At 43.5% G+C, this 23,659-nt stretch overlaps 2 protein-coding genes across 7 annotated transcripts in view; one reads left to right on the top strand and one right to left on the bottom strand.

The window, feature by feature from the left end:
• The window catches only part of GNPTG (N-acetylglucosamine-1-phosphate transferase subunit gamma), a 60,956-nt gene that overhangs the window by 19,343 nt on the left and 17,954 nt on the right, over window positions 1-23,659 (bottom strand). Inside the window, exon 2 of one of the 6 annotated variants that reach the window (XM_039492425.1) lies at window positions 10,247-10,433. The exons of the other annotated variants lie outside the window; for them this stretch is intronic. Coding sequence (XP_039348359.1) covers window positions 10,247-10,331 — 85 coding nt within the window. The 5' untranslated portion in view covers window positions 10,332-10,433. The remainder of the gene's footprint in view (window positions 1-10,246; window positions 10,434-23,659) is intronic. 6 annotated transcript variants of the gene reach the window in all.
• Window positions 3-9,024, top strand: TSR3 (TSR3 ribosome maturation factor). Its single transcript, XM_039492435.1, has 6 exons — window positions 3-135; window positions 1,128-1,344; window positions 4,949-5,142; window positions 6,531-6,704; window positions 8,648-8,711; window positions 8,792-9,024. Exons 1-6 carry the CDS (start codon window positions 36-38, stop codon window positions 8,937-8,939), a joined length of 897 nt encoding a protein of 298 aa, XP_039348369.1. The 5' UTR covers window positions 3-35; the 3' UTR covers window positions 8,940-9,024.

The raw sequence follows: 23,659 nt of genomic DNA, 5'->3' as shown, positions 1-23,659 counted from the left end.
TCAGGGGGGGCCGAGGTGCGGGCCCCCCGCCAGCCATGGGCAAGAAAAAGCCGTTTCGCCGCCCAGAGGGACGCGCCCGGCGCGCGCCCAAGTCCCTGGAGACCTTCGCGGCGGACGCGCAGGCGGCGCTGGCAGGTGCCCGGAGCCCGCGGTTTTCGCCCCAGGGGGCGAGGGGCTGGAAACGTGACTAACCGCCCGCCCCGCACCCGGGGGGCGGAGGAGGCCGCCGCCGACCTCCACGCGCGCCCCTGTGATGGGGAGAAGGAGACCACGGAGCCCACCCGCTCCAGCGGGTAGAGGCCGCTGCCTAGCCCCGCCCGGGGGGGGGAGCCCTGCCAACTGGCTAATCACACACACCCAAACACCCTTTCCCTGCCCCTTCCCTGCGGCCCCGCCCCACTCACTCACCCCCCTGCCCTTGCACCCTCTCCCCCACACCGGTTCAAGGGGCTGGTGCCGGCTCTGGGGAGGCTGAGGGGTTTGCAGGGCGGGAGGAGGCTCCATGCTGAGCCGGGGGTTGGGGTGTATGCTCTGGGAGGGAGTTTGGGTGCTGGAGGGGGCTCAGGACTGGGGCAGGGGATTGGGATGTGTGAGGGGTGGGGGCTCTGGTACTTCAGGCGGCTCCTGATTCAAGTCACAGTGGGGTTAAGGCAGGCTCCCTACCTGCCCTTGCTCTGTACCATTCGCGGAAGCGACCAGCAACTCCCTGTGGTCCCTGGGCAGATGTCTCTGCGACCTGCCCCTACCTGCAGGCACCATCCCTGCAGCTCCCATTGGCCACAGTTCCCAGCCAGTGGGAGCTGCAAAGTCAGCACTAGGAGCAGGGGCAGTGCGTGGAGACTCCTTGGACTGCCCAGGGTCAGCAAGGACCTACTGACAGCTTCCACGCGTGGCGCAGAGCCAGGACAGGCAGGGAGCTTGCCTTTGCTCTGCTGTGCCCCTGGACTTTTAGCAGCCTAAAATCTCCTGGTTTGGCTTCAATAGCCTTTGGGAGATAGAGCCCAATTCCAGGAGACTCCTGGAAAAACAGGAGACTCTTGGCAAATCTAGCTGCTGCCGAGCCCCACTCCCTCTATAGCCTTTGGGCCTCCGAGGAAAAGGCTGAACTCTGCTCTGTGTGTTTGCAGCCTGCGTTGAGCAGGATGGCGCTGGAGAGGGGGATGCTGCAGAGGTGAGATTCCCATGCCCTCTTGCCATGTGGGAGCTGGGACACTGTGATCCCAAGAAATGCACGGGGAGGAAATTGGCTCGCAAAGGCCTGCTCCGAAACCTGCGTCTCAATCAGAGATTCCAGGGGCTCATCCTCAGTCCTATGGCAACTAAGTATGTCTCTGCAGCTGACAAGTAGGTTCCATGTGAATTGCAGTCCTAGTGTTATTTTTTAGGTACAAATCCACTATTGCATGTTTATTTACTTTTTGCTGTATCATGAGTTTCCAGAGAGAGAGAGAGTCTGGTGCTGGTGTAAATTCTGTGCCGATGTTAACAAATGTACTGTTAGGTGAGTTAAGGAAAACATTTCATTATTTGATTGTCAATTAAAATGGTGTTCACACATGGGGGTATCTTGCCTTCCCTGTTCTGTTAATATAGTTAAATATGCATGGAAAGTAGGTTCCTTTTTCTTTAACAGGCCCAAGGATTATGCAGAGATGCAGATAGTGAGTGAGATGTGCAGCTTTTGATATTTAAAAAAAAAAATGCAGTAAAGTGTGGCTAACATTCTGAGGTCCCACGACTAGTGTTTCCATATCTAAAGTGCCCAGTTCATGGTAGCTTTTTTTTTAACTGCTATGAAATCCAGGCTTCAAATTTCAGAAAGTCATAGAATCATAGAACTGGAAGGGACCTTGAGAGCTCATCTAGTCCAGACCTCTGCATAAATTTCAAGATCAGAAGGGACCATTATGATCATCCAGTCTAACCTCCTGCATAACACAGGCCATAGAACTTCCCCAAAATAATTCCTAGAGTAGATCTTTTAGAACATCAAATCTTGATTTAAAAACTATCAGTGAGGGAGAATCTACCACAATCCTTGGTAAACTGTTCCAATGGTTAATTACCCTCACTGTTAAAAATTTATGCCTTATTTCCAGTCTGACTTTGATTAGCTTCAGCTTTCATCTGCTGGATTGTTATACCTTTCTTGGCTAGACTGAAGAGTCCATTATTAAATATTTGTTCCCTGTGTAGGTGATCAAGTCACCCCTTAACCTTCTCTTTGTTAAGCTAAATATATCAAGCTCCTTGAGTCTATTAATCATTCTTGTGGCTCCTGTCTCACCCCTTTCCAATTTATCAGCATCCTTCTGGAATTATGGACATGAGACCTGCATACAGTATTTCAGCAACAGTTGCATCAGTGCCAAATAAAGAGGTGAATAAACATCTCTACTCCTACTTGATTCCCCTGTTTATGTATCTAAGGATTGCATGAGTCTTTTTGGCCACAGCATTGCAGTGGGAGCTTATGGTCAGCTGATTATCCTAGGAAGCAGTGACTCTGAAAAAGATTTAGGGTTGGTGGTGGATAGAGTCCCCCATCCTGTAAGTATGGCTTACCGTATATACTCATTCATAAGCCAAATATTTTTGGTAAAAAAGTGACGTATCAAAGAGCAGGGGTTGGCTTATTAACGGGTCTACACCAAAATCTGATGATCTTAAACTCTATGGAATCATTTAATTTAATATGTAATTGTCATTTTGTTTACCTGGAGTGTTCACAGACATGGAGCCCCTCGGCTCCCTGTGGCCACAATTCACAGCTCCCACTGGCCGCGAACAGCAAACTGCGGACACTGGGAGCTGAGGGGCTCCGTGTCTGTGAACGCTCCAGGTAGACAAAACGTCCAGGCCCGCTAGTGGCTTACCCTAACAAACCAGGAGCCAAAGCTTGCCAACCCCTGAAATATAGGGTTGGCTTATGAAAGGGTCATACAGTTTTTGCTATTTTTACTTAACCCTTTTGGGGGGTCAGCTTATAAACAAACGGGCTAAGGAACAAGTATATATGGTACATTGTCTATGTTTCTAGATGTTTACATTTACTCAAAAACACAGTTTGCATGCATCTATCTTACCATGCAATCCAGCTTGCTCTGAATCAGTGACCTGCCCTCTTCGTTATTTACAATTCCCCAAATTTTGTATCATCTATAAACTTCATCATTAATGATTTTGTGTTTTCTTCCAGGTCATTAATAATATTACATAGTGTAGGGCAAAAAATTGATCCCCAGTGGACTCCCATAGAAACCCACCCACTTGATGACAATTCCCCATTTACAATTACCTTGAGACCTATTAGTTACCCAGTTTTAATCAATTTAATCTGTACCATGTTAATTTTATACCTTTTTAGACTTTATCAAAATGTCATGCATTACCAAGTTCAGTGCTTTACAGAATGCTAAGTATAGTACAACACCAGTATTACCTTTATCAACCAAACTTGTCAAACTAATTTTCATATCCTTTTGATGAGATTACAGGATCTATTTTTCATAAATCCCTGTTGATTAGCATTAAGTCTGTTAACATCTTAATTCTTTAGTAATCAAGTCCCATATCAGCTGCTCCATTATATTGCTTGCGATCTAAGTCCAACTGAAATCCTATTTAGTCTTTTTAAATATTGGCACCATATTAACTCTTCCAGTCTTCCAAAACTTCCCCAGTGTTCTAAGATGCATTGAAAATCAATATTAATGGTCCAGAGAGCTCCTTATCAGCTGGGTGCGGATTTAAAAATATCTAACTTTAATAGCTGCTGTTTCATATCTACCTGAGATACTAGTGGAATGGACCGAGACTTGTCAAATATTATGACTACATCTGTTTTTCCAAAATACAGAATATTTACTGAACACTTCTTCGTTTATGCATTAGTATTGATAATTCTGCCATTTTAATCTAGTAATGGACCAGTACCATTGGTAAGACTTTTTTTTTGTTCTTAATACACCTCTACCCCGATATAATGCTGTCCTCGGGAGCCAAAAAATCTTACCGCATTGTAGGTGAAACTGCATTATATCGAACTTGCTTTGATCTGCCGAAGCGCACAGCCCCACCCCCCCGGCATTCCGCTTTAACGCCTTATATCCAAATTCGTGTTATATCGGGTCGTGTTATATCGGGGTAGAGGTGTACTTAAATGTATTGTCCTGAACTCTGCTGACCATAGATTTCTCCTTGTGTCCCTTTGCTTCACTGGTCAATTTTCTACAATTCCTACCTTCTGACTTATATTCACAATCAACTTTCCCTTTCTTCCATTTGTTTTTTTCTAGCAGCCTTCATTTTCACTCAAAACCAGATTACAGATTAAAAAACATCACAACTTTTTTCTTTGATTGTGGCTTTTTGGGGCATCTGGTAAGGTGTTCTGAAACAATTCCCAATTATCATTCACATTTTTCTGATTAAATTCTTCTTCCCAACTGATTTGGCTCAATTGTTTTCAGCTTTGTGAAATTGGCCCTTTTAAAGCACCAGCTCTCTCTCTCTCTCTGCTTGCACATTGTGATTGTCATGATCACTTGTACCTACGTTACCATTAATTTTTAGTTCTTTGATCAGTTTCTCTATCTGTGAAGGTGTGTTCCATGAATCAAATTCCTGCTAACTAAAGCACTTATTCTTGGTAGACTTGATGCTGTAGAAGTGATGGTAGCTTGTGGAACTTGAAAAAGGTCCATTATTTCAGAAAGAAAAGATGGTTTTGTGGTGAAAGCACAATCACTAAGAAGAGCTGGACTCTCTGTTCCTAGCTTTGCCATATACTTGAAGTGTTTTGGCAAATCAGTTAACACATATGGAAAATTGCTTGTTTGCACTTTTGGGGAGGTAGTTCCTGTACACAGTACCAGCCTTAATCCAAAGAACTAAACATTTAAAATGAGATATTAGATGCCTAACTACAATAAAGTTTGTTTTTCAGACAGGTTGTAGCTCAGAATGGAGTTGCAGTCATAGATTGCTCGTGGGCCAAGTTGGAAGAAACGCCATTTAGTAAAATGAGGGGAAGCTATCTCCGACTGTTGCCTTACTTGGTGGCAGCAAATCCTGTAAACTACGGCCGGCCATGCAAGTTGTCCTGCGTGGAAGCTTTAGCTGCTACTTTCTGTATTGTTGGTAAGGCTATAATGTGGAAAAAATCAGGACTGTGTTCATTATTGTAGTTTTCTTTTAAGTGATTTTTGTCCAACATCTTGTTCAGTGGACAGATGTAGAGCATGTTTTGCTCAAGGTCTGTATCTGTCAGACCTAAAAGATTTCTTGAGCATCCAACCCTGCAGTATCAAGCACTAAATAAATACAGCAAGTCCTGGAGTGGTCCATTATGGATTCTGTTCTTCACTTCTAGGTTTGACAGCTTTGTTTACCATTACTGGTATCCACACCTGTAATGCTTTGTCTTTGGTTACTTCACTTCCATTGTGCTCTGAATACAGTTACTCAGGCTCAGTCTTATCTTCTCCAGTAGGGCATTCTGCAGACCATCAGTGAGAATACCTTTTCTTTAACTCTTGAAGGCTTCACTCCTAGCTATAGGAAGTAGACTTGTTTCAAGGGATCATAAACAGAGCTGGTTTGAGAAAAGCTTCAGTGTTTCCTAATGAAGTTACAATAGAACTCCATTTATCTGAGCCTCCATTATCTGTCTCTTCGTATTAACCAAACCAGGGCTGACGGCCCAAGTAGCAGGGCTCAGGCTCCAGTTGAAGCCAGAGCTAAAGCTCTTTGCCCATTCTCCAGATTATCCTAATTTTTGATTATCTGATTTGGCGCTGCTCCCAATTAGATTGGATAAATGGGGTTCCACTGTATTGAAACCTTCATTGGTTGGTTCTGAAAAATTTAAACCTGCTCTTGTTGTGTTGGAATAGGGGTCTTGGCTGCAGGTGGGCCCCAACTCATTGTGGACCTTGAAGATTAAGGTCCTAGTTTTAAATTGGCACTAATGAGTGTAGGCACGTGTGGCCCTCCCTTGCTGTCAGTCTCTGAGGGGAGGCGATAGAGCTGGTGGTCATCACGTATTGTCAATAGAGCCTGTGGTATGTCTCAGCCTCTCAAGGTGGTCAGGGAACCGTTGTCCATCGCCACTCCCTGAATCCTGTTAGAGAAGGACGTTTGAAACCATCATAGACCTGCACTTTCCACTCTGAGAGCTTGGAAGTGGGTTAACAGTAGACTATGGCTGATTGCTGCACAGAGATCTACCTTTTGTTTACACAGTACTGTACAACATCAGATTTTATATTTCCACATTCAGGAGACTGATTAACTAGAACACAGTGGATTTCTCCTGGATTCACTTGGATGCCTCAAGTTAAGTCTGTCTCCAGTCCTAGATTCCAAAACATTCAAGGATGCTGACAAATGTCTCGTATCACTGTTTTAGTGACAGATGCTATGCATTGCACTTATGCTGATTTAGATATCAAGGCAGCTGTAAGCTTTTTTTTTGTTACGAGTCCCATGTTTGAAGAGAAGCTGGTCATATTTGTTTTCTATTTTAGGATTCTCTGATCTAGCCACCATTCTTCTGAGAAAGTTTAAATGGGGAAAAGTGTTTCTTGAATTGAATAAAAATCTCTTGGAGAAATATGCGGCCTGCCATTGCCAGGAGGAGGTGCTGAAAGTTGAAAAGGAATTTTTAGCAAGTGCGCAAGAAAGAGAAACTGAAGATATAGGTAAAAGCCTCCCTTTGAGTGACCTTTCTATGTGGTTTCCTGACAATTCCAAATGCTCTGTTGCTAAAGATGAAGAAAAACTCAGGCATTATATGGACATTCATTTACCCAACAGAGTGGCTGCTCTGACTAGTTTTATAAAGGATGTTTTCAGGGAATTAAGGAAGAAGGTAAACAGCTCACTTGTTACATTCACAAGACCTAAAGAAGACCTAAAGAGGAGAAATATTGGCACAAATTAAAACTAGATTCATATTGCAAAATTTTAGTTGTATGGTAGCAGTGCCTAAAGGTTCCAGCCAAGCCTGGGCCTCCAATTTTGTGGGCACTGTACAGACAGAATAGAAGATTGAAAGACCCTGCCTGAAAAGCTATCTAAAAATCCAGACAGATGTAGTCAGACAAAAGTAACGTATTAAAAGTATAGTACAATTCCTTCCCAGTTTCCATGTCTCACAACTGGTGCCAGTTTTCCATGTCCTGGCTCCTTTAGTGGTTTTTCAGCCTGCATGTTCTGTCTTCTCCCCTCCACCTCCACTCATGGGAAAGCACTTCACTTCAATGCAGGAGGCACACAAAAAAATCCCAACACAAACTGCCCAAGTGTGTGTGAAGGCCACAGTTCTTAGCCACTGTCCCTTCCCCTCCCTGCTCTGGGTGGATAAGTCCCATGCCCCTCCCTAGGCTAACTGTGTGCTGGTAGTTCACATGACCCAAGCCTGCAACCATGGTGTCCTGGCTTTGCCAGTAACTTCTCCCTGCAAAGGTGGGAGGTGCATCTCATTCACATTCTGTGGGGGAGGGCAGGCAGCCCCTGGTGTCTTGGAGAAGGGGATGAAATTGAGTGAAAACTTAAGCTGAATAACAAACATCTTCTTGTCACTGGAGTATATTAGTTTATGGAATAGAATAGTCTCCCTAGGGAAGTGGAAACCCAGTTACTTGAAACATTTAGAAAAAGAATCCTTAAACTCACCAGAATAGATCCTAAGAAACATGCTTATTCTGGTCCTTCAGAAAGGCAGGAGGTCTAGATGGCCTCTGTCACGGTTACAGGGCTAGCTGCACTTCTGTCTCCTTTCTGGTCCTTTTGAGTACAGCCTTGGGTGTCAGGCTTTGTGCCTTTACTGCTTCTGAGATGGAATTCTCCAATTCTCCCACTCTTAGACTGGGCCCAGGTCTACTCAGACTCAACCTTTTGGAAACTCACTGATTTCCAAGTGGAGTTGTCACCTGGAATTAGTTCATTTCTGATGATGAGACTTGGGTGGATTTCTGGCCCACTGTGAGGTGAGGCCAAGTTCAGACTCATTCACTCAGTCATCTTCCCTTCTGTCAGGAGCCCCTCTCCAACACTTTTATCAAGAGCTATTTATGATTTGTAGCGGCTGTGTGTGTATACTCACCTGTAAAACAACTGACATCTGTACACAGAGGAGGTTGTATTACAGGGAGGCTTATATTAAGCCTCCCCTCTACTTACTACAATCAACCTTAAAGCTCCCTGGGAATTGTATACTTTATTGCACTGTAAAGGAGTCAGTTTTTACTTTAAATTGAGATATCAATTTTTCTCTAAAGCCAAAACTGACATTCCACAGCTTGACTAAAGGCAATTCGTTGTGAGCTTTTCTTAAAATATCTGCTTTCACTTAGGTTATGGATACACCGGTCAATGAGATGGAGCTTAGGGCCAAAATTTTCAGAAGTGACTAGTGATTTTAAGTGCTTCAGTTTTTTGGGCACTCAACTGGAGATGCCTTAAAGGGAAGGGGCCTGGTTTTCAAAGTGTCAAGATGAGCAGTGGTGCTTCACTGGATTTCCTCATATAGAGCCAAATCTTGGCTAAGTCAGCAGAATCCCTTTCATTTTCCTCTTTCTTCATTTTCTGAATGAAGAAAGAATCTTAAACTTAACTCTCACCAGATGTAATTTTTTTTCAGATCCATTTGATGTTGACTCTGGAAAAGAATTTTCAAATCCTAATAGATCAGCCAGCTCCATAGGGTAACTACTTTCAGTTCTCATTCTCCTTTCAGAAAGTTCTTTTGCTTTTATACCTCTGAAAAAAAACTTCTTATTTTCAGAATGGCACAAGGTGAAGAAGAGTCTGGTGAAGAGGATGATAGTGACAGTGATGATGACAGTACAGAAGATGACAGTGAAAAGCTTGCTGCACAAACAGCCAATAAACCAGTTATTTGGAAGGGAGTTAAAAAAAGACTAAAAGATTAAAGAGTTTATAAAAGTGAGTTTTGAAAATTTGTATAAAGAAACGATGAATATAATTGAAAGGAAAATTAAAAAAAAATGTTGTCTAGACTTTTTCCATGAGCAGTGAAATGACTTGGGCTCCACTCCTGCAACTGGGTTTTTGTAGGGGACCACTGTGCCTACTCCATTGACTTCAGCAGGACAACAAGGAGGCACAGGGGTCTGCCTGCATCTCTCTAGTTGAAGCCTTTATGTCAAGGCTTATCTGCACATGCTGGGGAATGAATCTACCCTGCAATAGGCTGCTGCATCCTAACTGTCCATGTGCATACTGCTAATGCATATTAACAATTCCTCTTTGAAAGGGGACTAAACTAAAGCTTATTAGTGAACTGTTAATGCACATCAGCGGTGTGCACATCTACAGTTTTTACCCCCAGCAGGTCTGTTGTGCACACTGTAGAGTATAAGTCCAAAAGTGAATTGATAACATGGGGAGCTGGTTTCACTCTTTGGGGGTGATGGAGTAGAGGGGAGTAGTCCAAGTATCTGGTAATTAAGCACTTGGCAGAGACAGATTTTGGGAGACTTGGGACTGAAAAGGCTGTTGGGGTCACCTTGCAAGAAGTAATTAGGCTGCTGGAAGCCAGGTTGAGATCCTTATGCGTGTATGCTGGCTACTAGTAACAGGGTTTTGAGCCATAGTGGCATAGCATTAAGGCATCCGGGGTTACAGGGCATGCAGTGACAGAATCCCCAAAACATCAGTGGCCCAAGGAGGAACAAAGGAACATAAAAGAAAACTGGTTACAGCTATTGCTTCTCTGCTCTTTGAAGCAGGATGGCTTTCAGGGATTTCTCATCTCTAAACAGTAGGACTTTGTAGCTGACGCAGATCTTGCTGAAAAAACATTATGTACTTTGTATTAGGATTGTGTGATGAATATGGGAATTTTGGTAATATTTCTATGATTCCTGTGTGCACCTCAGTCTCCCTCTAGGCTTTGCATTGCTGTGTGCTGAGTGTAAATGGAAAGGATGAGGTGAATAGTGGATCCCCATTAGACAGTGGAAGCCCCAGAGGCTGGGACATTCATGCCTAGCAACCAATAGCTAAGAGGTAGGAGATTTCCCACACACACTTCTCTTCAGGGAAGCACAGAGTAAAGGCCATGAGTTGGCAAACAAAGGTAGAAGGGGTCAGGTGGCTGGGTTAAGAGCTTGAGTGCTCAGGGACATTGGGCTCTGACCTGGTTCAGACAGAAACTGCTTCTGTATGCTGATCTAAGGACTTTCAGATTCTTTTTGCGAAGTGACTAACAAATTACCTTGTTTTGGAAAGGCTGCTTGGTGGCATTGCAAATAGTGAGAACATTTCACCAGAAGGGATAGGAACAAGCCTCCTGCAGGCATCTGGTTTGGCTGAATTCACTGCAGGGAGCCACGGAGAGAGAGATGGGGATTGCTGGTGTCCAGAGGTCCAGTTTCAAAGTTGTGAAGTCTATGGGCCTGCCCCTGTGGAACTGGTAGATCTTTAGGGTCCAGCAAGCTAAAGGTGTCACTCCCAAGGGACTGGCTAGGGCATACACCAGACCCTGTGAATCTGTGACAAGGTGGAATAAGAACATAAAAATGGCCCTACTGGGTCAGATCAAAGGTCAATCTATCCCAGTATCCTGTCTTCCTACAATGGACAGTGCCAGGTGCCCCAGAGGGAATAAACAGAACAGGTAACCATCGAGTGATCCATCCCATCGCCCATTTCCAGCTTCTGGCAAACAGAGACTAGGGACACCATTGATGGACTTATTCTCCATGAATTTATCTAGTTCTTTTTTTGAACCCTGTTATGATCTTGGCCTTCACAACATCCTCTGGTAAGGAGTTCCACAGGTTGACTGTGCATTGTGTGAAGAAATACTTCCTTCTATTTGTTTTAAACCTACTGCCTATTAATTTCATTTGGTGACCCCTAGTTCTTGTGTTATGAGTAAATAACACTTCCTTATTTACTTTCTCTACACCAGTCATGATTTTATAGAACTTAATATCTCCCCTTAGCCATCTCTTTTCCAAAGTGTAAAGTCAGTCTTATTAATCTCTCCTCATACAGCAGCTGTTCCATGCCCCTAATTGTTTTTGTTGCCCTTTTCTGAACCTTTTCCAATTCCAATACATTTTTTTTTGAGATGGGGTGACCACATCTCCACACAGTATTCAAGATGTGGGTGTACCATGGATTTATATAGAGGCAAGATGATATTTTCTGTCCTATTATTTATCCCTTTCTTAATTATTCCCAGCATTCTGTTTGCTTTTTTTGACTGCTGCTGCACATTGAGTGGATGTTTTCAGAGAACTATCCACAATGACTCCAAGATCTTTCTTGAGTAGTAATAGCTAATTGAGACCCCATTGTTTTAGATGTATAGTTAGGATTATGCTTTCCAGTGTGCATTATTTTGCATTTATCAACATGAAATTTCATCTGCCATTTTGTTGCCCAGTGACCCAGTTCTGAGAGATCCTTTTGTAGCTCTTCGCATTCTGCCTGGGTCTTAACTATCTTTAGTAATTTTGTATCTGCAAATTTTGCCACCTGTTTACCCCTTTTTCCAGATCATGTATGAATGTTAAATAGGACTGGTCCCAGAACAGATCCCTGGGGGACATCACTATTTACCTCTCTCCATTCTGAAAACTGGCCATTTATACCTACCCTTTGTTTCCTATCTTTTAACCAGTTACCAATCTATGAGAGCACCTTCCCTCTTATCCCATGGCAGCTTACCTTGCATAAGAGCCTTTGGTGAGGGATATTGTCAAAGGCTTTCTGAAAATCGAAATACACTATATCCACTGGATCCCCTTGGTCCACATGCTTATTGACCCCCCTCAAAGAATTGTAGTAGATTGTGCCTCACCAATTTCCCTTTACTAAAACCATGTTGACTTTTCCTCAACAAATTAGGTTCATCTATATGTCTGACAATACTGTTCTTTATTAGTTTGCCCATTACTGAAATCAGGCTTACAGGCCTGTAATTGCCAGGATTACCTCTGGAGCCCTTTTTAAAAATTGGCATGACGTTAGCTATCCTCCAGTCATCTGGTACTGAAGTTGATTTAAATGAGAGATTACAGACTACAGTTAGTAGTTCTGCAATTTCACACCCGAGTTCCTTCAGAACTCGGGTAAATACCATCTGGTCCTGGTGACGTATTGCTGTTTAATTTATCAATTTGTTCCCAAACCTCCTCTAATGACACCTCAATCTGGGACAGTTCCTCAGATCTAAAAAGAATGGCTCAGGTTTGGAAATCTCCCTCTCATCCTCAGCTGTGAAGACCAATGCAAAGAATTAATTTAATTTAGTTTCTCCACGATGGCCTTATCGTAACATTGTGGTACTAGATATTATTGAATACAAGCAGTATTTGTTATAACTGTCCACCATCAACAACTTTGGAAACATGGTAATGACACACTGAATTATGTCTAGCATTAGAAATGTAAGTTAAGCTGTCTTGAAAATGGTCCAGGAGGCAATGCTAAAGCAGAGGAAACCCTGAAGTTGTGCCCAGCTGGAGATGGATTGCAGTGGGAGCCCAACAAGTACCTTGCTGTACAGTCATGCAGAGCCAGAAGACACAAGGAAGGTAGGGTGAATAAAAGCCTTGAACATGTTTAGGGAATGTAATAGGAGAGTGGGGAAGTGTGCATACGTAGTCTCTGCAAGGCAGGGACCAGGATGGGAGAGAGATTGCTTCAGCCTTTGAAGAGAACACACTGCTTAAAGTTGACTGTTGGTGTTTTGAGACTAGCAATAAACATGAATTCCTCAACTGCTCTTTACACACAATCATAGCTGTTATACTCTAGATTTAATGTGCTATAATACTGAACCAGAGCAATTATTCTTTTACACTAGAACTTGTTTGATAGCCTGAAAAGCTCTATTTAATCACTCTTTTAACAGGGCTTTGGAACGGATCCCGGAGCAGCGGAACTCTAGGTTTTTGCCTGGAGCTGGAGCGGAGCCAGAGCACAGCTCCAAAGCCCTGCCCTTAAACAGTCAATTTTTAACATATTCCATAGGCAAAGGTATTTGGGGCAGGGAAAGACTCCTTTGGACACTATAAAGTACTGAGTGCATCAAAGACATACTTTATGCCTTCAGACCACATCCTGCACTTTTCACTAGTAACGCTGCATGTACTGTCCTCTCCATTGGGTCATAAAACATACATCCCCCAGTACTACATCCTGCTCTCATTAAAGGGAAAGGATACTGCCTTAAGCTCTGGCTGCTGTTTTCTCAGTTTCTAATGAAAGAAAAATTAGGACTTGCTTCACAAGAAACCCAAGGTCTGTGGAAACTCTGCTACAAAGGGATTGTACGGTAAGTAGACCCCTTAAGAGTTTAAATTAACATACTGCTCCACTCAGTGTGATCATAACTGATTTTATAAGTAAAATACAAATATAAAAACATGTTACACATTATGGTGTACTGATATGTTTAAAAAAAAACTTGTTTAATGTAAACAGTTGTTTCACTGAAATGACATACCTAATGAGCAAAAATGTAAGCTAGAATGAAATAAAATTCCATTCAAGAATGAAAGTAGAGGGGCATGAAACCACAACTTTGGCTATCCAAACCATAACTGATGCTCTATACAAATTTATATTCAGCATTCTTGAATCTCTGCAAAGATGATCATGCCTTAACCACTTCTGAGAGATTTTCACTTGCTGAAAGCTCTCCTGATTTTCAGATGCCATATTGCATTACAGTTAAAATACACTAAATACCTTCCTAATATCACTTTTTCTTGAAAGGATTTAATTTTAGGTGCCTTAGGGATCTTAGGCAATTATAGTTGGGAGGAGAGTTGGCTATTAAGATGTGCTCCACACTAAGGTTGAGAATCCCTGGCCTAAGCAAAATAAATCTACCTAAGCATAGGCCTGTAGGAAATCAAACATCCATTGAATAAAATGCCAATGACAGAATAGTTTTGTCTTAGCTACTGAGATCATCTGTGTGGGTTACAATGTGTTGTACAAACCACCACAACTTCCTCTTCAGAAATGCAAACCAGGACATTCTCATTATGTAAAACAAACAGGATATCTAGATATAGATAATGTTCTACTTTTATAGTTTAACTATTAAGCACTGTAATAAAGGGAGAGGAAACTAAAACAGGAGTACTTGTGGCACCTTAGAGATTAACAAATTTGAGCATAAGCTTTCGTGAGCTACAGCCCATTTCTTCAGATGCATAGAATGGAACATATAGTAAGGAGAGATATATATACATACAGAACATTAAAAGGTGGAAGTAGCCATATCAACTCTAAGAGGCTAATTAAAAAAAACTTTAGTAGTGACAGTCAAGATATCCCGTTTCAGACAGTTGACAAGAATGTGAAAAAACAGATTGACAGAGCCAGAAGAATACCCAGAAGTCACCTACTACAGGACAGGCCCAACAAAGAAAACAACAGAATGCCACTAGCCGTCACCTTCAGCCCCCAACTAAAACCTCTCCAGCGCATCAAAGATCTACAACCTATCCTGAAAGATGATCCCTCACTCACACAGATCTTGGGAGACAGACCAGTCCTTTATTACAGACAGCCCCCCAACCTGAAGCAAATACTCACCAGCAACCACACAACAAAAACACCAACCCAGGAACCTATCCTTGCAACAAAGCCCAATGCCAACTCTGTCCACATATCTATTCAAGTGACACCATCATAGGACCTAACCACATCAGCCATACCATCAGGGGCTCATTCACCTGCACATCTACCAATGTGATGTAGGTCATCATGTGCCAGCAATGCCCCTCTGCCATGTACATTGGCCAAACCGGACTGTCTCTATGCAAAAGAATAAATGGACATAAATCTGAGATCAGGAATCATAACATTCAAGAACCAGTAGGCATACACTTCAGCCTCTCTGGTCACTAAGTAACAGACTTAAAGGTGGCAATTTTGCAACAGAAAAGATTAAAAAACAGACTCCAACGAGAAACTGCTAAGATTGAATTAATATTCAAACTAGATACCATTAACTTAGGCTTGAATAGAGACTGGGAGTGGCTGAGTCATTACACAGATTGAATCTATTTCCCCATGTTAAGTATCCTCACACCTCTGGTCAACTGTCTGAAATGGGCCATCCTGATTATCACTACAAAAGTTTTTTTTTTCTCCTGCTGGTAATTGCTCATCTTACTTAGCCTCTTAGAGTTGATATGGCTACTTCCATCTTTTCATGTTCTGTATATCTATCTACAGTATGGGATTATTCCGATTTTACATAAACTGGTTGTGTAAAACAGATTGTATAAAGTCTAGTGCATGCGGCCACACTAAGCACATTAATTCGGCGGTGTGCGTCCATGTACCGAGGCGAGCGTCGATTTCTGGAGCATTGCATTGTGGGTAGCTATCCCATAGCTATCCCATAGTCCCTGCAGTCTCCCCCGCCCATTGGAATTCTGGGTTCAGATCCCAGTGCCTGATGGGGCAAAAAACATTGCCGCTGGTGCTTCTGGGTACAGCCTCACCCCTTCCTCTGTGAAAGCAGCAGCAACCAACCGTTTCACGCCTTTTTTCCTGGGTGAACTGTGCAGACGCCATTCCACGGCAAGCATGGACCCTGCTGAGGTGAAGACAGCAATCATGGATGTTTTAAACACCTCGTGCATTCTCGTGCAGTCAATGCTGAATCGGGACCTGCAAAGTCAGGCAAGGAGGTGGCGACTACGGCAGCGCGGCGACAAGAGTGATGAGGACATGGACACAGAATTCTGTCAAACTGCAGGACCCTGCGCTTTGGAGATTCTGCTGGTAATGGGGCAGGTTCTAGCCATTGAACACCGATTTTGGGCCCGGGAAACAAGCACAGACTGGTGGGACCGCATAGTGTTGCGGGTGTGGGATGATTCCCAGTGGCTGCAAAACTTTCGCATGCGTAAGAGCACTTTCATGGAACTTTGTGACTTGCTTTCCCCTGCCCTGAAGCGCCAGAATACCAAGATGAGAGCAGCCCTCACAGTTGAGAAGCGAGTGGCGATAGCCCTCTGGAAGCTTGCAACGCCAGCCAGCGACCGGTCAGTCGGGAATCAATTTGGAGTGGGCAAATCTACTGTGGGGGCTGCTGTGATGCAAGTAGGCAAAGCAATCACTAAGTTGCTGCTACGAAAGGTAGTGACTCTGGGAAATGTGCAGGTCATAGTGGATGGCTTTGCTGCAATGGGATTCCCTAACTGTGGTGGGGCGATAGGTGGAACCCATATCCCTATCTTGGCACCGGAGCACCAAGCCAGTGAGTACATAAACCACAAGGGGTACTTTTCCATGGTGCTGCAAGCACTAGTGGATCACAAGGGACGTTTCACCAACATCCACGTGGGATGGCCGGGAAGGGTTCATGACGCTCACATCTTCAGGAACTCTACTCTGTTTAAACGGCTGCAGCAAGGGAATTACTTCCCAGACCAGAAATTAACAGTTGGGGATGTTGAAATGCCTGTCGTTATCCTGGGGGCCCCAGCCTACCCCTTGATGCCATACACAGGCAGCCTGGACAGTGGTCAGGAGCTGTTCAAGTACAGGCTGAGCAAGTGCAGAATGGTGGTAGAATGTGCATTTGGCCGTTTAAAGGCGCGCTGGCGCACATTACTGACTCGCTCAGACCTCAGCCAAACCAATGTCCCCATTGTTATTGCTGCTTGCAGTGTGCTCCACAATCTCTGTGAGAGTAAGGGGGAGACCTTTATGGCGGGGTGGGAGGCTGAGGCAAATCACCTGGCCACTGATTACGCACAGCCAGACACCAGGGCGATTAGAAGAGCACACCAGGAAGCGGTGCGCATTAGAGAAGCTTTGAAAACCAGTTTCATCACTGGCCAGGGTACAGTCTGACTGTTGTGTTTGTTTCTCCTTGATGAACCCCCCCCCCTTGATTGACTCATTCCCTGTAAGCCACCCACGCCCCCCCCTTCAATCACAGCTTGCTTTCTAAGGAATTAAAGTCACTCTCGTTTAAAAATCATGTATTCTTTATTACTTAATTATAAAAAGAGGGGGAGAACTGACAAGGTAGCCCGGGTTTGGGAGGAGAATAGTAGGGAAGGAAAAGGCCACTAAAAAAATTTCATAATAATGAGAGCCTTTTGGTTGGGCTGTCCACTGGGGTGGAGTGGGCGGGTGCACGGAGCCTCCCCCCAGGAGTTCTTACTCGTCTGCTGGGTGAGGAGGCTAAGGAACATGGTGAGGGGGGAGGTTACACAGGGGCTGCAGCAGCACTCTGTGATCCTGCTGCCGTTCCTGAAGCTCCACCATACGCCGGAGCATGTCAGTTTGATCACGCAGCAGCCCCAGAGTTGCATCCCGCCACCGCTGATCTTCCTGCCGCCACCTCTCATCTCGAGCATCTCTCCTGTCCTCACGTTGGTCCCTCCTGTCCTCACGGTCACTGGCATCTTTCCTGTACTTTGCTACCATGTCCTTCCACTCATTCAGATGAGCTCTTTCATTGTGGGTCACCTTCCATGGATTTCCGAAAACATTTCTTCTTGAGTCTTTTTTTCCCGCCGCCTTATCTGAGATAGCCTTCGGGACGGAGTAGGGAGGCTTGAAAAATTTGCAGCTGCATGAGGGAGGGAAAAAAGGGAGAGAAGTATTTTAAAAAAGATACATTTTAGAGAACAATGGTCATACTCTTTCACGGTGAACAACACTATTCACCTTACATAGCACATGTGTTTTCACTACAAGGTCGCATTTTGCATCTTAATATTGAGTGCCTGTGGCTTTGGTGTTACAGATCACAGACGCAGGTCCAGGCATCAGAATTTGGCTTGCATGTGGCCATGGTAAGCCATTGTCTTTGTCTTCTGCAGCCTTCATCTATCCAGTGCCCTCCTTTCCCAAATAGCAAGCAAAGCCCGTTGAGTGCTGCTTCTTTCCTGTTAATGTGCAGCAGCAGAAACCACCCCGTGGCTGGTATCATGGAAGATCACTGCTAAACAGCACCCTTTCCCCCTCCCCCACAACCACGTGGCTGGTAGCAGGAAAGATCCCTGCTAGCCAAACGCGGAAAAGCTCAGCACCAATCGCGCCCCCCCCCCCTCCAGCTTGGCTACCTGCAGGGAAGGATTTCTTTTAAGCCACAGGCAAACAGCCCAGTAGGAATGGCCATTTCTGTTCCCTTACTTAAATTCCTGAATTTCAACCAGGTTACCATGAACAATATATCACTCTCCTGAGGTAACACAGCGAGATAAAGAACGGATGTTGCTTGAATGCCAGCAAACACCGTGACCATACGCTGCCAGGCTTTGTCATGCAATGATACAAGATTACTTGCTACATGCATGGCGTGGTCAAGTGTCCTACCATGGAGGACGGAATAAAGCAGCGCTGCCCAGAAACCTTCTGCAAAGGCTTTTGGAGTACCTCCAGGAGAGCTTCATGGAGATGTCCCTGGAGGATTTCCACTCCATCCCCAGACATGTTAACAGACTTTTCCAGTAACTGTACTGGCCGTGAATGCATCCCAAGTCCTCAGGGCAAATTAATCATTAAAAAACGCTTGCTTTTAAACCATGTCTTATATTTACAAAGGTACACTCACCAGAGGTCCCTTCCATGGCTTCATTGTCTGGGATAGTGGCTTGGAAGGGCTGGGAGGGTAATTCCGTCAGGGTGAGAAAAAGCTCCTGGCTGTTGGGGAGAACGGAGTGCTGTGTGCTCTCTACAAGCTCGTCCTCCTCTTCCTCCTCCTCATCTTCCCCATCCGCAGAATCCTCAGCCATGGCTGCGATTACCACCCCCACCTCGGAATCCATGGACAGGGGTGGGGTAGTGGTGGCAGACCCCCACTAGAATTGCATGCAGCTCAGCATAGAAGCAGCATGTTTTTGGCCCTGCCCCGGACTTTCCATTTGCTTCTCTGGTTTTCTGGTAGGCTTGTCTGAGCTCTTTAACTTTCACATGGCACTGTACTGAGTCCCTGGTGTGGCCTCTCTGCATCATGGCCTTGGAAATTTTTTCAAATGTTTTTTCATTTAGTCTTTTGGAACGGAGTTCTGTTAGCACGGAATCCTCTCCCCATACAGCGATCAGATCCAGTACCTCCCGTGCAGTCCATGCTGGAGCTCTTTTTCGATTCTCAGGAGACTGCATTGTTACCTGTGCTGATGAGCTCTGCATGGTCACCTGTGCTGGTGAGCTCTCCACGCTGGCCAAACAGGAAATGAAATTCAAAAGTTCATGGGGCTTTTCCTGTCTACCTGGCCAGTGCATCCGAGTTCAGATGGCTTTCCAGAGCAGTCACAATGGTGCACTGTGGGATAGCTCCCGGAGGCCAATACCGTCGATTTGTGGCCACACTAACCCTAATCTGACATGGCAATACCGATTTGAGCGCTACTCCCCTTGGGGAGGAGTACAGATATCGGTTTTAAGAGCCCTTTACATCGATATAAAGGGCCTCATTGTGTGGACGGGTGCAGGGTTAAATCGGTTTAACGCTGCTAAATTCGGTTTAAACGCGTAGTGTAGACCAGGCTTTTATTTATTTATTTATATATCTCCTTACTATATGTTCCATTCTATGCATCTGAAGAAGTTGGCTGTAGCCCATGAAAGCTTTTGCTCAAATAAATGTGTTAGTCTCCAAGGTGCCACAAGTACTCCAGTTCTTTTTGTGGATACAGACTAATATGGCTACTACTTTGAAACCTAAAATAAAACAGTTTTCAGGAGAAAAGAAGGAACATTCTTCCTTGTGAAATTCAAGGCTCTCTTCTCATAGGAGATATAAAGGTTACTTTTATCAACAAAAAGACCCAGGTCATAGCTGTACCACATGACTAGTGGATAGCTAATGTAACGCCAATTTTTTTTTCAAATGGTACAGAGGCAGTCCTCACAATCAGTACCAGGCAAATTGGTTGAAACTATAGTAAAGAACAGAATCATCATACACATAGAGGAACATGATATGGTGAGGAAGAGTCAACATAGCTATTGTAAAGAGAAATCATGCTCACCAATCTATACAAATTATTTGAGGGGGTCAACAAATGTGGACAAGGGTGATCTGATGATATAGTGTACCTCGACTTTCAGAAATCTTTTGACAAGGTCTCTCATCAAAGGCTCTTAAGCAAAGTAAGCACTCATGGGATAAGAAGGAAGAGCCTCTCATGGATAAGTAACTGGTTAACAGACAGGAAATAAATGATAGGAATAAATGGTCAGTTTTCATGGTGGAGATGTAAACAGTGGTATCCTCCATGGATCTGTGTTGATACCAGTGCTGTTAAACCTATTCATAAAGGAGCTGGAAAAAGACGTAAACAGTGAGTTGGCAAAGGTTGCAGAGGATAATAATATTCAAGATAGTTAAGTCCAAAGCAGACTGCAAAGAGTCACAAAGGAATCTCGAGACTGGGCAACACAATGCAGATGAAATTCAGTGTTGATAAATGCAAAATAATGCACATTGGAAAACTTAATCCCAACTATGCATATAAAATGATGAGGTCTAAATTAGCTGTTATCACTCAAGAAAGATTGTGGCATCAGTTCTCTGACAACATCCACTTAACGTACAAAGGCAGTCAAAAAAAGCTAACAATGTTAGGAACCATTGGGAAAGGGATCGATAATAAGCAACGAATATCACAATGCCACTATATAAATCCATGGTATGCTCACACCTTGAATACTGTATGCAGTTCTGGTAATCTCATCTCAAAAAAAGATATTAGAATAGGAAATGGTACAGAAAAGATCAATAATAGTGATTAGGAGTATGGAACAGTTTCCATCTGAGAAGAGATTAAAAAGACTGGAACTGTTCAACTTGGAAAAGAGACAAGTAAGAGAGGGATATGATAGATGTCTATAAAATCATGAAGGATGTGGAGAAAAAATGTTATTTGCCCCTTCTGATAACACAAGAACTCAGTCACCCAATTAAATTTGTAGGCATCAGATTTAAAACAAACGGAAGTACTTCTGCATACAAAACGCAGTCAATCTGTGGAACTCATTACACTGGTCTACAATTTTTGAGAAGTCGTCTGCTTCAGAGATAAAATGTGCTATTTGTTATGTATTTTGATGTGCTGAATTCAAATATGACAATTAAAACAACTGATTGGCTACTGTTTCTAAGATATTTAAGTTTTTACATTTTATGTCTATGTATATTGTGTAGATAGAGTTTTAATCATAAATTGTAAACCTAGGTCTTTTCGTGTGTTTATGGTTGCTTTGCATGATAATATTTCACCTGTCCTGTTTATGTAACACTTTAAAATTTATTATGAAACAAAAGGCAAAAAACTATTATGTACATAGTTTAGTCCTATTCAGTGTCTACTCGGCGCTTCTTGGCTTGTCTCTTGTATTCATTAAATGGAGCATCTCTTGTCACTGTCCAGCAATAGTCTGCAAGCATTGATGGGCTCCATTTGCCCTGATAGCGTTTCTCCATTGTTGCAATGTCCTGGTGAAATCGCTTGCCGTGCTCGTCGCTCACTGCTCCGCAGTTCGGTGGAAAAAAATCTAGATGAGAGTGCAAAAAATGTATCTTTAGTGACATGTTGCAACCAAGGCTTTTGTATGCCTTGAGGAGGTTTTCCACCAACAACCTGTAGTTGTCTGCCTTGTTGTTTCCGAGAAAATTTATTGCCACTAACTGGAAGGCTTTCCATGCCATCTTTTCCTTGCCATGCAGTGCATGGTCAAATGCATCATCTCGAAGAAGTTCACGAATCTGAGGACCAACAAAGACACCTTCCTTTATCTTAGCTTCACTTAACCTTGGAAATTTTCCACGGAGGTACTTGAAAGCTGCTTGTGTTTTGTCAATGGCCTTGACAAAGTTCTTCATCAGACCCAGCTTGCTGTGTAAGGGTGGTAACAAAATCTTCCTTGATTCAACAAGTGGTGGATGCTGTACACTTTTCCTCCCAGGCTCCAATGACTGTCAGCGTGGCCAATCTTTCTTGATGGAGTGGAAATCTCTTACACGACTATCCCATTCGCAGAGAAAACAGCAGTACATTGTGTATCTAGTCTGCAGACCAAGCAAGAGAGCAACAACCTTCAAATCGCCACAAAGCTGCCACTGATGTTGGACATAGTTTATGCACCTCAAAAGTTGTTTCATGTTGTCATAGGTTTCCTTCATATGGACTGCATGACCAACTGAACTTTTGTGATGCAAAAGTCACTTCACCACAAACATAGCAGAAGTTATCTGCACTGTTCACACAAGTACGAGGCATCTCTGCTCACTTTGGCTAAACAGAAATGTGTCCCTTTGCAAAATCAAACACTGACAAATAAGAGCACGACACTGTATGATTTCTAGAGCTGATATAGGGCAATTTGTTCAGCAGAGTGACGTAAGCTTCGTTATGATTGCATCATCCATGACTTCTAGGAATAACATGATGCAATTCATATCATGTATGACACAATACCAGCTTCAGATTGCATCATTCATTGTTTTGCCTAAAGAGCAAGTACTGTCCAAACCCAGTCATAGATTTATTCATAGATCCAGTCAAAGATGTATTTTAGTCATTTCTGGCTTAAATTGAGATCCCTTCCCTTTATAACTCACTTATCCTCCGCTATTCCCAAGTCAAGGGTCGTATACTGACCCAATAGCATATCTTGAAAACTAGAGCCAATCAACAATTTTAAGCATCATTTTCATTCTCAGTGACCCAGAATTAGTAAAGTTTGACTACATTTATTTCAGAAGCATTTTGTCTGTAGAGCAGTGACACCCCACAGCCCTTGAAACCATGATCTCGGTCATTACATTGATTGCTTCAGGGGGGGGGAAAAAAAAAAAGGGACTGTGAAACATCCACCTGAATACATTCCCTGAATTCCAGTCACCAAATAGTAATCAAACCAACAGACACAGGAGGCACCATCATTCTCCTCAACCATGATTTCTACATTAATGAGGTCAACCCACCATTCTCTGATACCAACTACTATAAAGAACTCAAAGAAGACTGGGCAGGCTTAGTGGCCTAATAGATAAGGCATCAGCCTCTGGAGCTGGATTGTGAGTTCAAAAATCCCACCTGGGTTGAGCATGTCTCATTTTGATCCTTTCAGTCCCTTCTAACCCTATGATTTTATAAGATCCCACACCACAATTTACCCACAAATTTAAGAATATCACCAAATCCTTTCCCAGACACTCCAGGAGAATCTCTATACCCTCATCCTCCACAAACCCACCCCAGGGCCCTTCTACATGCTTCCCAAGATACGCAAACAAGGGAACCCAGGCAGACCCATCATATCTGTTCATGGCACTTTTACTGAAGGAATATTGGAATTCATAGAAACCATATTCAAACTACTCATCACACAAAGGGACACTACTCACACAAAGGGGCTTCCTCCAGAAACTCTGCAACATTAACAACTTCCCTCTGAACATTATACTTGCCCTGATAGATGTCACCTCCCTATACACCAACATCCCTCACAATGACAGCATCACTGGCTATCTCAAATATTTACAAGATAATGGATAATCCTCAGATATCCACTGCAAGCACATCACCAAACTCATCTATTTCATCCTCTCCTTTAACAATTTTATAGTCAACAACAAACACTTTGTCCAAGCCATCAGAACAGCCATGGGTACTAGGAT

The sequence above is a fragment of the Mauremys reevesii genome, linkage group 10, assembly GCF_016161935.1.
Source record: "Mauremys reevesii isolate NIE-2019 linkage group 10, ASM1616193v1, whole genome shotgun sequence".
In the NCBI taxonomy this organism is placed as follows: domain Eukaryota; kingdom Metazoa; phylum Chordata; order Testudines; family Geoemydidae; genus Mauremys; species Mauremys reevesii.
The sequence above is the reverse complement of the archived record's forward strand: the minus strand, read 5'-3'. Positions and strand labels throughout refer to the sequence as shown.